The following is a 15,970-nucleotide window of genomic DNA, read 5'->3' on the forward strand; positions in this document are numbered from 1 at the left end:
CAAAACCAGGTGAGATCAGCAAAGAAACCAAAGCTGCAGCTGCTCTGATAACTTGCAGATGTCCACTATGGGCTGCATGGGCCACATTTACACACGCCTATGGAGTCTTCAGCCAAATTGCACTGGAGTTAATATATGCTAAGGGAATTGGTGCTATATGTTTTAGGAACACATGGCAGAGCAGCATACACACGCCCCTTCCGCCAGACACAATATATATATATATATATATATATATATATATAGGTATATATCAGGTTTCTTCAGTGTTTGAGTGAAGGCCCACCTTGGCTTCGGTTGTTTCCTGGAACTGGAAGTTGGGAATCATATTGTATCCATACAAATCCCTGGATGTTTCATTCTCCATCTAAAAATAGTGTGAATAAGAAAATAAAATATATGCATTTTATCATTTTACCCACGAGTGGTGCTCTTAAGAATCCAATTTTATTATCTTTAGTATGAAAAGGTACTGTATGATACTGCAGCTATTTAAAAAAATTAATGTATTCCCTTTGTTTTATTTATTCCGCATAAAAATATATTAAAATAAATACAAATTTGCAGTATTTAACTAGTAAATTGATTTAATTATGCCTTTATTTAAGGATTATATTAACCTTGTACAGTTCTTATTAAGAGGTTAGAGTTTTTATCTTTGTTTCATACTTTCAGAGATAAAAAAAATTCTAATGTACCTTCATTATAGCTTCCAAAAATATGTTATTTAAAATAAACCAGGACACAGTGCAGTAGATGTGAGGCATTGATTAGTGCCCTTTGTGAAGCATGGTGAATATGTGAGTGGGTGAATATGTGAGTGAGTGAATATGAGTGAATATGTGAGTAAGTGAATTTGAGTGAATATGTGAGTGAGTGAATTTGAGTGAATATGTGAGTGAGTGAATTTGAGTGAATATGTGAGTGAGTGAATTTGAGTGAATGTGAGTGAGTGAATATGTGAGTGAGTGAATTTGAGTGAATGTTTGTGAGTGCATATGTGAGTGAGTGAATATGAGTGAATATGTGAGTGAATGAATTTGAGTGAATATGTGAGTGAATGTTTGTGAGTGTATATGTGAGTGAGTGAATTTGAGTGAATGTGAGTGAGTGAATATGTGAGTGAGTGAATTTGAGTGAATGTTTGTGAGTGTATATGTGAGTGAGTGAATATGAGTGAATATGTGAGTAAGTGAATTTGAGTGAATATGTGAGTGAGTGAATTTGAGTGAATAAATTTGAGTGAATATGTGAGTGAGTGAATTTGAATGAATATGTGAGTGAGTGAATTTGAGTGAATGTGAGTGAGTGAATATGTGAGTGAGTGAATTTGAGTGTATATGTGAGTGAGTGAATTTGAGTGTATATGTGAGTGAGTGAATATGTGAGTGAATGAATTTGAGTGAATATGTGAGTGAGTGAATTTGAGTGAATATGTGAGTGAATGAACTTGAGTGTATATGTGAGTGAATGAATTTGAGTGAATATGTGAGTGAGTGAATTTGTGTGAATATGTGAGTGAATTTGAGTGAATATGTGAGTGAATTAACTTGAGTGTATATGTGAGTGACTGAATATGTGAGTGAATGAATTTGAGTGAATTTGAGTGAATATGTGAGTGAATTTGAGTGAATATGTGAGTGAATTTGAGTGAATATGTGAGTGAATTAACTTGAGTGTATATGTGAGTGAGTGAATATGTGAGTGAATGAATTTGAGTGAATATGTGAGTGAATTTGAGTGAATATGTGAGCGAATGAACTTGAGTGTATATGTGAGTGAGTGAATTTGAAAAAGCCTTTCTCTGACTGTATGGGTTGAAGCATAAAACCAAACTAAAAATTGTACATTTTCATCCCTAATACTCTAACGTAATCTGCCTTTTTGTAAAAGTTATATAAAAACTACTGTGTTAAGATGTTTCCTCTCACCTGATGCACAGCCTCCTCCAGTTTGTGTTGAGTGTCCTCCATCAGCTGCTCCACTTCCTTCAGCATGTCGTTTAGGGAGCTCTGGCCCCGGGCCACACTGACCTTCAACCCGGCGGAGTCCGTTTCAACCACACAGCCCAGACAGAGCGACACAAAGGCGAAGAGAAGACCGCTCTTCCCCGGTCTCTCCATCCTGCACTGACTCACAGACGCTCTGTCTGCACTCGTTTATCTGGAAACTTAAAGAGGAGGGAGGAAAAAAAACAACCGGAAAAAAAACCTGGCTAGCAGCTTTAGTTCTGAACGGCCTCGGTATTAAAGACACAGTACACGGTTCCACATTTCCACAAGACCCCCCTTTAATCATCGATTAAACACCTTAACTCATTACTATTTGTCTACATTACTACGCTGGCCAAAGAAAAACATGTATCTCTGAATAGTAATTTTACAGGAGGAGGGAAAAAGACCTCTTAACTTTCAATGAAATGTAATATTCATTCATTGTCTGTAACCGCTACAGGGCACAATGCGGGAAAACACCCTAAAGGCGCCAGTCCCTCAGAGGGCAACACCCACGTGTTTTTGGACCATGGGAGGAAAGTAAACCCACGCGGATACGGGGAGAACACACTAAACTCCTCACAGTCAGTCGCTGGGAGCAGGACTTTGGGCGCCGCCCAAAATTAAATATAAAATGCATTTATTCTAAGCAATTATGGAGCATGGCGATTGGTCAGGTCATCATGAAATTTTCAGAAAATGTGCTTTATTCAGATGATGTAAGAAAATCTCCTAATTCCTTAAAAGAGTGCATTAAAAATTAATTATTGCTAAAAGTATAGTTCACTTAGGTTACAGTGTAAATCTAAATAGACGGTTTGGTAACTGAATTGTATTATTATTATTTCCAACTATGGGTCCATAGCGAATAGAAAGGGCAGATCAGCTTCAATAAAAATCAGTTCTCCTTCTTGTCCTATAGATGGCGCTAGAGCACAAGCTGTTCTCATTTATTGCACAAAACATTTTCTCTCAATGAGATTTTAGTTTTAATTGTTTTAATGGTTCTTTACTGTCAAAGTAACATTAATGATTGTGAGATAATAGTTGAATATTATGTGTATTAAATGCATTAAAGTGGTATTACACTTTCAGTTACTTTCAGTTCATTTCTTCCTTTCAAAAACAATCACAAAGTCATTTTAATGTTACATTGTACTCACTTTTATTTTGTCTCACATGAGGTGATGCTCTCAGGGCATGCTCTATCCACTTGTATCTGACCAATTAAAATAATAACAATAATAATAATAATAATAAATTATAATTATACAGTGCTTTTCAAGAACTCAAAGATGCTTTCAGGTTTAACAATGTACAATACATGTTGGAACATTTCAATGAGGATCTGCTGGCACTCAGCCATGAGCATATTAATGAAGTCAGATTGATTTAATTTATAAAATTAATTTAATTAACAAAATGCCACTCCAACTCATCGCCAAGATATTTCATGTTGCTCCCTCAGTTCTGCTGCTCCACAGCCCAGTGCTGAGGGTATTTATACCCCTCTAGGTGATGAATGGCTTTGGGCTTGGTGACATAAGGCTCATAGTCCTACTTCATTACCTGCTTTCATGGAGAATATACAAGCTGTGAAACATTGTTAAGTAGATGAAATCACTCATTTTAAGAGGTGTATCATGGATAAACAGTGCCCTGAGTAAGAGGAAGATAAATTTATGTCTGTGTCACGCTGATGGCAATTAACTGGTGAGACATGATATTTGTAAACTGGATCTTTATGAGTCATGGCTTTCAGTTGGGTCAGTGACTATGAAGGGTCCAAAAAAAAGCCTGGGTGTATATTAAATCAGGTAAACAGATGCCCTGTAATCACTCACCAAGTTTAAAGAAGTTGTGAGTGAGTAACAAAATGTGCAGCGGCAGATGGGCTTTGGTCTGCAATTATACAATCATATATTGGGCTTGTAAAGTATATGGAGCTCATAAAGTGGACAGTAAGTTTGTAATAAACTGGTAAATGTAGATTAATGGAGGCTGAGGTCTATGTTTATGCTGTCCTTGGTCCTAAGCTCTCTTATGACAGCTGGGGGGCATCAATAAAACTTGAGCTGCAGAAGACTCCTACTTGCTTGTGTGTGTGTGTGTGTGTGTTGTGTAAGTGTGTGTGTGTGTGTGTGTTTGACTTACACAGTATACCCACAAATTTTGTGCATGGCATTACCACCAAAATAACTAACAAAGTTTGCATAACATCAGATGGATATAATTCTGCAACTGTAGCTGATCAAATGGAAAAGTGAAGAAACAAGGGGGTGGCTTTAATGTTATGGCTGATAGGTGTCTGTCTCAGGGCTCGACAAACATTAGGACACGCCTTCTAAACCTGTCCGCCCTTCTGATTGGGCGTTGTTCCCCAGAAGCACCGCCCTATACTATAAATACCGCGGAGGCTCATTCGTTGTGGGTGAAGGCGTTAGTAACAGCTGAGGAAAGAAAGTGGGGGAATTTGTGAAACAACATTTTTTTATTTCTACCCACTGTTCAGAAAAGTACTCTTTAAAGGCTGGAATACGGTCCACGGATATATAAACTCACAACAACTGGTCAAGGAACGGCTGTGGGGAACAGCAGCTGTCACAGAAATTTAAAACACAGGAAGACTGGTAAGTTGACAGGATTTATGTGAGACCTAACTATAGTGTGACTTAAATTTAAGCGCAAACAGCTCTTAACTGCTTATTTCTTTCACCCAGTCTTTTAATAATGACATGAATCACAAACTCTTTTCGTAACTATCGGAAATCTAATTAGTCAGGTGTCTTATTCCTCCACCTGTAGGTAGTGGTATCAAGTGCAATGTTTAATATTTTAACACACAGCCAGTGGCTATTTGCCTTGCCCTACACCATTCAGATGTACTTACTTTTAAACTTAAAAACTGATTATCCGAGTCTTTTGGGCCTTTGTCACTTCATTCAATACAAATGTACGTTTATTTCATTTTTACGTCAGTGGGCGGCCCTCAGTGATGAGATCCGTGAAATCAGATAGCTACCTGTTCTTATATATCTAGTCACCTACATGTAGGTTAGTGTCAGAGGCTGGAGAAGTTGTTCCTGCTCATATTATTACTCATATAGGCTTAAAGGCTGTTTAAGCAAGAAATAAAACTTGATAAATATACCAAAGGCATGTGGAGCTTCATTATAGTATGTAAAAGAATTTCAGTTTCTCAAGAATCTGCAAAATGTGTACATATTTGAGTGAATATAACTAGCTCTGGCGTTATGCGGGTCTCCATGGTGGAAACGGGGGGAGGGGGGGACTGACCAATTAAATGTTTACAGAGAAGGTTATTGACCAATAACGGTAGCTCTACAGTCGGACGGTCCAATCAGATGATTTTAGGCTACTTCACCCCTCCCTCTTCTCACTCAAGTGAACCAATCGGAGTAGGGGAGGGCGGGACTAGTTTATGAACGAAAATTATCGAATTTCTATGTAAGCTCTAAGAAAAACATAATCCCGGACGTTTGTGAAATTCCTCTCGGACATTTTTTTAAGTCTAAAAAAGAGGACATGTCCGGGTAAAAGAGGACGTCTGGTCACCCTAGTTAATATTTTCCATAGACTGGTTACATTTACATAATAAGATATAACAAGTAGTCCCCATCCTGTAACTGATTACCCCTAAAATATTCAGTGCCCCTAAAACTAATATATTTTCACCAAAACGTTGACATAATTGGTTCCTTAGGTTTCTGACATCTGTTTTCACTGAACTGGTTGATTTGTATTTGACTGATATTTCTAAATAATAAATTACAACCTATAATTTACTTAGGATGAGCTGAATATTTCGGTGATGTTGGGCTACTATATGAAAATCTATTAAACCAAGTCATCCTTTTTTTTTATTATTTTTATTTTTTTTAAGAAGCCTGTAACACATTTCAAAAACTGTCACATGGCAATAAACGACTGGTGAAGTTGTGTGAAACATAAATAAATTAGATTAATCTGCATAATTGCATATATGAAATCATATAAAGCCAATGCAGGAGCTCAGGAACACTTCAGAAAATCATTGTCTGTGAACACAGTTTGTTGCTTCAGCCACAAATGCAAGTTAGTAAATCTCTGACATGCAAAGTAGAAACCACATATAAACAGGATCCAGAAACACCGCCACCTCTGGGCCTGAGCTCATTTTTAAAGTGTTCTGACAAATCAAAATTCTTTTTTTATTAAAGTTTACACTTATATAGCGCCTTTCTAGAAACCCAAGGACGCTTTACAATCAACACTCAACACTCAATCCACACACACACTGGCGAGAAGCGGCAGCCAAACACACACAGCGTACTCTCAACCAGGAACGACCGTCCACTTGGAGAACTGCATCGGGCACTAGGGTTTCACCCAGGACAGAGTGCCAATCCATATCTGGGCTCACACACATTCACTCACACAAACAGACATTCATTCACATACACACCCAGACAGTTATGAGAGAAGCCAATTCACCTAACCTCCATGTGTTTGGACTGTGGGAAGGAACTGGAGACCCCGGAGGAAACCCACGCAGACACAGAGAGAACATGGACACCCAGATGGGACTTGAACCCAAGATCCCAGTGCTGAGAGACGAACGTGATAACCACTAAGCCACCGTGTTGAAATCATGGATGCTGCATACTCGGGCTAAAAAGGAGAAGCCAGCATCCATGACAGTATGGGCCTGCATTTGTGCAAATTTCATGGGTGACTTACACAGCTAAGGTGCTGTTAATGATGAATGATATAAATGGGTTTTGGAGCAACATGATGTCATCCAGACTTTCATTTTCAGGGAAGGCCTTGCTTATTAAAGCAAGACAATGCTACAGTGCCAATCCGTATTCTGCATGGATTTCTCCTGCATTGCCCTGTAGTAAAATAGAGCTACTAAAGTATTTTTAATGCATTGAAAACTAATGCCATAGGTTTAAATAAAAATGCTATAATGGAGACCCAAAAAAATCATATATCAAGCAAGAATCACGATCAAAACTAAAATGTTGATGGCATCACATTTAAAATGGGCAAATATAAAAAACAAATGCCATTCATTTAAAATTTCTTTTTGGTGCCAAGATTGTATTTATTTCATTTATCTGACATGCGTAGATAAAATATATTCCATATCAATGCGTCCATAGTAACAGGCCTACTTTGTTTCTGCTAAATCATGGAAGGAATTCTTTTTTTCCCTTCAGTGTTTAGTTCCAGATTCCTTTCTTCAGTGTGATGTCTTTTTGTGTTTCATTGGATCAGCTGGACCGCTTGACTGTTCCTCACAACCCACACTTAGAAACTTCAGTCTTCAGTTTAAGACTAAGGAAAATGCGAGGAAAAAACATAATTCTAACACTCTATTCTTCCTGTGCTGATAGATGCTGTGGTAACTAAGGAGTCCCTCTGGGTTTCTCTAGTGAAAATTGGTACTGTTATTTTTCATGTGTTGGTGTTTTCCAACCACCTCTGATTCTATTTGTGACAGATTTAAACAGACATTGCTTTGGTCCCACGTAAAGAAAGCCTCAGTATGTCAGTACGTCATTGACAGCTTATTAGTTCCCCATGCAGGATTATTGTTTATTGTGCTGACTGTCACATTAATCCACAGGGGATCATATGCTTAGGATGTTGCTCCAGCTGACGGTGAATTGAATGTTACCGCTTATGTCATCGTATTTCATACGTAATTTAGAATGTCTAGAGACGTATTGAATTGTAGGTCAAGACAATTATCTTGTTATTCCTGTACATCTGCTGATTGGGGTGACACAGTGGCATTACAGATAGTGTCCCTGACACACAGATCCAGGATCTTATGGTGCTGGATATGTTCCTTGCCTTGGGCCACTGCCTATAAGGAATTTGGTGTGTTCTCCCAAATGGTGTGTCTGCATGGGTTTTCTCCAGGTACACTGGTTTCATGTACAGTCCAGGCACACACTTTGGGCGTGTGAGATTGTCCACAAGTGGGTTAGTGTGTGTTCCCTTCTGCCCAAAGATTCCAGGTAATTCCACCTCCAGACCCACCAAGACCCTGATGAATTCCTTTCCTAATGGAACATTTGTTCCTATCATGTTAGATCAGCATTAGCCAAACTCTCTACCTTAAATACCAGTCTTCAAATATTAGTTTAAACAATATCAGCCAAATCTAAACTTATGTCAATGTCAATATTGTTTTTAAGAAAGTTTTGCTAGTCTTTTTGGTCTTCACATAAAACTTCTGAAGCAGGTTTCTTTAATCAAACAGATGCTAGATATATAATGTTGCCATCCAATTTTTGGGAAGTGTTATTAATAGGAATAGGAACAGGTTTTAGAGACTTAGACTTGGGCAAGACTTGATGTTTAATCAATTTTTAATATTTTTCACCTTAAGCTGTTTGTCTAAAATGTTTGGTTTTTATTTTTATTACACACATCTTAACAGACATTTAGCATCTCAAACTGTAAGACCCCCTTTTAAACTTTGGTGTGATATTACACTGTTTGCCAGAGATTATTAATAATATCACATCCATCATGTTCCTATTTCTCTTCTGTGAACTTCTCAACATACTAATGTTTTCTCCTGTGGAATATGGCCTAGTTGGAGAACTAGCTGTTCCCTGCCCTGTGCTGTTGACTTATAAGGGCTGTCCTGAGTATTGGTGGAGAGGACGACAAAAATACACCAGCAGAGTGGCCTCACTGCCACGTCCAGTGTAGATCTGTCAGGGCCGTAGCAGCATTTTACCACAGCCACGATGAGAGACTTGCACTAAGATGCTGAGAGGAAGCCTTGGCTCTGTTCTGAAGGCCATAATTAGAATATTAGTCCACTGTGGAAAGCTATAAGCTCCTGAGGGAGCACTATAGAGTTTAGATGGGATAAAAGTGACTGAAGCTACTCTGCTTTTGCCTAATCATTTCTCTTATGGATGCCTGTTTCCGCCACATAAAATAATAATAATAAAAAAAAGGCACCATTTTTTTTTCATTAATATGCAAGTTGCTATCTCAATATTTCAAGATTCTATCTCATTATTTTGAGATACTAAGTCAATATGTTGAGATACTAAGTCAATATATTGAGATACTGTCTCAAAATAATGAGGTAGTATCACAATATATTGACTTAGTATCTCAAAATATTGAGATAGCAAATCGCATATTAATGAAAAATAACAACTGGTGGTTTTTGTATTATTTTATGTGGCGGAAACGGGCTTCCATAGTCCCTTAAGGTTTAAACTACAGGGCTTTTAATGATGAGCTTGTGCAGTACTCACCCGGGCTGTTGATCAAACTGTTGTTAAATACCCAAGAAACCCACGCAGACACAGGGAGAACACACCACACTCCTCACAGACAGTCACCCGGGGGAAACCCACGCAGACACAGGGAGAACACACCACACTCCTCACAGACAGTCACCCCGAGGAAACCCACGCAGACACAGGGAGAACACGCCACACTCCTCACAGACAGTCACCCCGAGGAAACCCACGCAGACACAGGGAGAACACGCCACACTCCTCACAGACAGTCACCCCGAGGAAACCCACGCAGACACAGGGAGAACACGCCACACTCCTCACAGACAGTCACCCCGAGGAAACCCACGCAGACACAGGGAGAACACGCCACACTCCTCACAGACAGTCACCCCGAGGAAACCCACGCAGACACAGGGAGAACACGCCACACTCCTCACAGACAGTCACCCCGAGGAAACCCACGCAGACACAGGGAGAACACGCCACACTCCTCACAGACAGTCACCCCGAGGAAACCCACGCAGACACAGGGAGAGAACACGCCACACTCTTCACACAGTCACCCCGAGGAAACCCACGCAGACACAGGGAGAGAACACGCCACACTCTTCACACAGTCACCCCGAGGAAACCCACGCAGACACAGGGAGAGAACACGCCACACTCCTCACAGACAGTCACCCCGAGGAAACCCACGCAGACACAGGGAGAACACGCCACACTCCTCACAGACAGTCACCCCGAGGAAACCCACGCAGACACAGGGAGAACACGCCACACTCCTCACAGACAGTCACCCCGAGGAAACCCACGCAGACACAGGGAGAACACGCCACACTCCTCACAGACAGTCACCCCGAGGAAACCCACGCAGACACAGGGAGAACACGCCACACTCCTCACAGACAGTCACCCCGAGGAAACCCACGCAGACACAGGGAGAACACACCACACTCCTCACAGACAGTCACCTGGAGCGGGAATCGAACCCTCAACCTCCAGGTCCCTGGAGCTGTGTGACTGCGACACTACCTGCTGCGTCACCGTGTCACCACATTTCTTACTTGGGTTTTATTATTTTAAAAACAAGGCTCACACTGTGCAAAATAAACAACTAAAACCCATATTGGCACATTTCTAGTGCATTTTATTAGCCCCAATCTAAATATAAATTTCATTCTGAACTATGAACAATCCAACATAGTTTTCCTTCTTTTTCTGGCTCTTGTACTGAGTGCCAGGATAGATGGAAAGGCATATTAATTGTTTTATTTGCATGCAGTCTGTTGACCTGGTTGAAGGTGGAATCTGAGCTCTGATCCTAACTTCAAGTTGGACAATTCTCACCTTTTGTGCTTGTTGAAGCATCTGGAACAGTGAAAGAATCTGAAATGATTTCTTCAGACTTCAGACTACAGCTGTACTTCATTCTCTCTTTCAGACGCATTGTTTCAAAATGAACAGACACTTTCAAACTGTTTCAACATCCTGGAAATGCCCAAGTAAACAAACATTGAACTTATACTGTTTGCATATGCTCCCTGAGGTTGGAGTTGGGAGTAGAACCACATTCATGTTTCTCTGGTTGACAAAGTGGGAAGAATGCAGATGGAGAGGCGGGAAGTGCCGTAAACCACAAAGTCACTTATCATTTATCACTTTGATTTTCATCAGCAAGAAAACAGGATCAGTTATATATACAGTATGACTGAAAACCAGAGTAATGTCTGGACAGATGTGCATTGCTTTGTCTATTGTCTAATCTGTTGTTTTGTTTTTCAGCTTGCATCTTTTACAATACCTTAAAGGGTCTCCTTTCCCTTTCTCTGGAACAATGGTCTTTTTTCACATTTACATGTAGGGCTTTGTTCCACAACTGGTCATAATTCATTTGGTGATGATTTCCAACCTCTGAGTCTCTTACTATTACATTAGCTGCCATGCCTTGAAGATTCTTGTAAATAAACTCGTGGTGGACTGGACTGCTTTAAACTGAATAGGCTAATAATGTAAAGGTGCTGACTTTATGCTTAGTCACTTCATGTCCTGGGGATATATTATGTAAAACTATTCCTACCAAAAGTGGGAAATTTGGTTTTCCATGATATTGATCCTTTGAATTGCAGAGAGTAAGTGTCGTCTTGATGTCGTCTTTTGCTTATACAGCCTGTCATTCGTCTTCACTAGTGTGATGCAAGGACTATAGCCCTAAACTAGTACGTGGCTATACGCTAACACCCTCCTGGAAGCTGAAATGTGAAACCTGTCTATTCTGAGCTTGGAAAACATCTGAACACTGCAGGAAAACTCAGTCTCTAAGTTCTAAGACATGCTAAAGGATAGTTTATACTTTTGCAGGCCTTTTCCAGAATGAATGAAATCATGACAGGACTCTATCGTGATTAGCTCTGCTTTTGCAAACTGAGATGTGGAAGATGCTCATAGGTTAGGCTATCCTCAGGGTTGTGGTGGTGTTACGGCTGTTGTAGCAATAGAAAAATCCTGCATGCCAGCTGTTCATTTCAGGATGGGGTTTTAATTTTTTTCTTATATTAAGTGTACTGCATTACAAACAGCAGGCACTAAAAAGAACACCCAAAAGCAGTGTCAATATGGTCCCAGTCCAGTCTCAGTGACTGGTATCAGAGCCAATCAAGGCATTTGTAACTGATCAGTAGCAGGTTTATTGAGAACGAACATTAGCACAGTCCGTCTTTTTTAAATACATTTTTTATGTCAGTGAAACCAGTAACACGTGTGTCACAGTTTGTGGCAGGACATTGCTAAAATGTTTGCAGTGTGGAAATATTTTAAATTGTAGAACAAAACCAGATCAACAGCACTCCGAAATATGCTACTAGTTATACTGAGTGGAACTTTGTTTACTTTGTTATAAAGTAAGTCTTTTTTGAAAGATTCAGTGTGAGCTCTATCTTGTGTAGAGATAAGCATCCTAACGATCATGTCCAAGCTACAGTTGCTTCCTCATAATCCCTCCTCCATGGCCTCCAGGAAGCTGTCTGTTGGGCTTCCTCTTGGGAGCCGGAGGGAGGAGCAGATAAACTGATGTGAGGGTTGGGGAAATTTCAATAAAGCATGGGTGTAGTCCAGTTTAACTGTCGGTAGACCAGATCTCAGCAGAAGATTGTGCTCTGGAGAAGTCATTATGGGCAGTTACTAGTGTAAGCATGACCTAAATTCCACCCCTCATTAAGTCTAATGTAAAAGATGCCTTTCGGCAGAGTTTAAGAGCAGAGATGCAACTGTAAAAGACTAGGATTGTTCATTTTGTGTTGTGCTCTATACTGAGCTTGTACAACTGAGCATTAAGGTATTTTAATGTATCTGAATGGACAGGGCTTGGTGATATATGGGCTGTTTTTTGGGAAGGTGGGGGTTGGGTTTTCCTTTCTTACCTCCCCCCAGCTTTGCCAACAACACTATGTAAAATTCTTATCATTCAGAACTGCTTTAGAGGATTTTACTTTAACTCAATAGCCATAAAACCATAGTTTAAGGTAGTGACATTGTGGCTTTAGTACCGTGTCTTCTTCGAGGGCCCTTGTGGATGTTGAGGGAGGAGATATATCTTTATTTTCCCTGGCAGTCCTGGGAATTGAACCTGCAACCTTCCAGTCCTAAGCAGTTTCCTAGCGTTTAGGCCATGGCCAAACTTTACACACAAAGTAATTCACAAATATGCTGCACAGTGCTTTACATCTCTGACCTTGTGTTCACCTATTTTTCCCCCTCTCCCCTCTCTACAGTGATCTACCAATTCATCCCTTTTCATCTGCATTCTAAGATACTTTTTATTAAACGTATTGGGCTACACACTACCCCTATAGTGAAACGTCCTTCAGGAGACGAGCTGTTCCATTTTTGATCTTCCTGTTTTCCTCAGGTGTTCCTGGTACATGGCATTGGCACTTGTCAGCATTCCTCCTCTCATGCTGGGAGAACTTTCTGTTTCAAATTTTTCCCTTTCCTTCCTCTGTCTCATTCTCTGGGCAGCTGTGCACATAGCATTTTTGCAGAGCAGTCCATTTTGTTTTTAATGTCTTTGTTTTGAAGCACTGCTTTGAGTTAGACTTAGATTTTCTGTCAGTTGTAAAGCAGTTTTAAAGCAAGATTCTTGAAAGTAGAAGTTTGTAGTGCATTATCAGAAATGAATGTTTAAAAATATACCCCTGTAGCAATGCCTGGGTTAGCACCACGTCTGGTTTAATAACTAAATGATGACTAAATAACCTCTTAATAGATGGTTCCTTTAAGAATGTTTTAGTATATAAATGTTTAAATGTGAAGAGCTCCTCATCCACTACCTTCCTGAGCAGTTCTATATTTTCCCAGCAGCAGACTGTTGATGTAATCTAACTCTTTCCTTTTCAGAACAGCACACTTGAGTGTGTTATTCTCAGATTACATTTTTTTTTCATCACACACTCGAGAGTCAAGATCATTTACTTCAGGCTATGTGATTCCAGTATGTATTGAATCTCAGAACGTATAAAGGACAGGCACCTAACAACTATGTTTATTGTGATATATTCATATGCACTACAGGCTTTTGACTGCTGTTCTTAAAGGTGTCTTCTTATTCCAGAGTTGGAGGTCATGTGGTTTGCCCTGTGAGTTCTAAGCTGAAGTGCACCTGTCATACCTTTTGCTGATTGCGCTGGAACATGCACACTCATATTACTATATTAATATACTTCATTAAAAGCTCAAGCAGTGCCAAAAATAAAGGATTGCTTGACTGCTGGATAGAGCTGCTAGAGGCATTTTTTCTAAGTGTAATATTAGAATAGCTGTGTGCTGACGGTGGGGAAAATGTACAATGGAAAAACATTATAAACCTGCAAGTGAAGGCATCTTAAAAAATACAAATAGAATCAGAATAAGCACATATCAAAAGTACCAATGTAAATATTCCAGCAATCTAATACTAAAGATTAAAACTAAGAATTGGGAATTGTATGATTCTTTATAATAGAATTTTAATGCTTAAGAATTGTTTTACAGAAGGGTTTTGATTGGGGGTGCCTGACATTTTATATTCTGCTCCTAATATAGGCTTTTACACTGGCAGTGATCGCAGCAACAGGTTTCCGGCATGTCGTTTACAGCTCCCGGCTTCTAATGTTGTCTTAAGTACAGCGATACGTGCAGAGAGGGGAGACAGATTGTGGATATAATCTTGCCTGGTGGTTCTGTTAGACAAACTCCCACACTGCCACTTTCAGAGCGGGGTTAAATATAGCTGATAGTGCTTTCCAAGGTCATGCTGATCAGATGCTTTTTTCTGAGCTTGAATTCTTAGGACCTCTCTGAATTCAAGGACAGGGGATTTGGGTCATGAATTTATGATCCAACGGAGGGAGAGATGGAGAAGAAAGGATAAAGTGAGCACATTCAACAGTGCTGGGGCACAGCAATCGTGCAGCTGTCTGTATATTGACTTCTGGTGCTAGAAGATAAGACACTACTTGTTGCCAAAGTTTATTAAGCAGTCTCTATTAGACCACTTTAACAGCTGTCTGAGGGCATGCTGTACAGCTGCATGTGTCTTCTAGCCTTTTCACTCATCCTTCCGCACACACCCATCTGAATGAATAACATACCCATAGGCTCCTGTTTCAGACTTAGGCAGGGGGCCTATTCTCTACAGGGACAGAGAGCGCATTTACCCAAGATCCAAGAAGATTTGATTGATTGATTGATTTATTTTTAAACGTTGACCCTGGTATATTGCATAAATCATGACATGGGCATAAAAGCATTGAATAATGTATGAATGGACTGATTATGAATTTTGCCCAATAATCATTTTGTTTGAAGCTGGATTCTGAACACTCTGTAATGTCAAACGCCCCAACGTTTGTGAATGTAACATTGGTTTTAACATTAAAAACATTAAGTCCTTCTTTCGAGATTTAAAAATTCCTTTGTTCTGGCCCCTGTGCTTTGCACAGCATGCAGTAATCCTATCAAGCACTTCATATCGCTAAGTTGATGTGACTGGACCCAGTGAAGAAATTGTCAGTGACCTATTTAGCTCTGAACATGCTGAACTGTTGAATTTGAAAACATATTGCAATACAGAATGAATACAAGTTGATTTATTCTCGTTTTCCCATTGCACATTTGAAATACAATGGAACCTCTACCTACGAACTTGACCCGGTTCGTAAGTAGAAAAGTGTGTTTCTCGAATCAATTTTCCCCATTTAAAATAATGGAAAAGCAATTAATGCGTTCCACCCCCCCACCCCGAAAGTCACCCTTTTTGCACTGATATATGTTTACTAAACTCTCAAATTAGTATTAAAAAAAATACATGTAGCATTACTAATAATAAAAGAGAAATACAGTGGTAACAGTAATAAAGAAACAAAGTTTTAAGTGGTTACATATCGCTACCTTGAAGACGTGACGACTGGCTGGAGGAGTAACACAGGCACTGGCTGTATGACGGGAGTGGGTGAATGTGGGGAGATGAAGCGTAGATACGGCACGAATTTCGATGTCTGCTATTTACACTAATGCTAAATTGCTAAAGCTACAATTTGCTAATCTTAAAAGCTCAAGTCTGGGCGCGCTGGGAGACTCACCTATTGGGGTCAGTGGTCATTTCCAGCCACCGGCTCAGCAGAGGCTCGGGTTCGTTTCTAGAGTCATGGTTCGTTG

General features: G+C 39.9%; 2 protein-coding genes across 4 annotated transcripts in view; one reads left to right on the forward strand and one right to left on the reverse strand.

The window, feature by feature from the left end:
* The window catches only part of dkk3b (dickkopf WNT signaling pathway inhibitor 3b), a 13,670-nt gene extending 11,446 nt beyond the window's left edge, over positions 1 to 2,224 (reverse strand). The window contains exons 1-2 of the mRNA XM_066648802.1: positions 1,932 to 2,224; positions 287 to 367 (exon numbers count right to left, since the gene is read on the reverse strand). Of these exons, the coding sequence (XP_066504899.1) occupies positions 287 to 367; positions 1,932 to 2,123 (273 nt within the window). The 5' untranslated portion in view covers positions 2,124 to 2,224. The remainder of the gene's footprint in view (positions 1 to 286; positions 368 to 1,931) is intronic.
* Positions 2,225 to 4,436: 2,212 nt separating this feature from the next.
* Positions 4,437 to 15,970, forward strand: part of mical2b (microtubule associated monooxygenase, calponin and LIM domain containing 2b) — a 65,732-nt gene continuing 54,198 nt past the window's right edge. For all 3 annotated transcript variants that reach the window (XM_066648482.1, XM_066648480.1, XM_066648481.1), the window contains exon 1: positions 4,437 to 4,624. The gene's annotated coding sequence lies outside the window, so the exon portion shown is untranslated. The remainder of the gene's footprint in view (positions 4,625 to 15,970) is intronic.

This window comes from Hoplias malabaricus, chromosome 17, assembly GCF_029633855.1.
Source record: "Hoplias malabaricus isolate fHopMal1 chromosome 17, fHopMal1.hap1, whole genome shotgun sequence".
Lineage (NCBI taxonomy): Eukaryota > Metazoa > Chordata > Actinopteri > Characiformes > Erythrinidae > Hoplias > Hoplias malabaricus.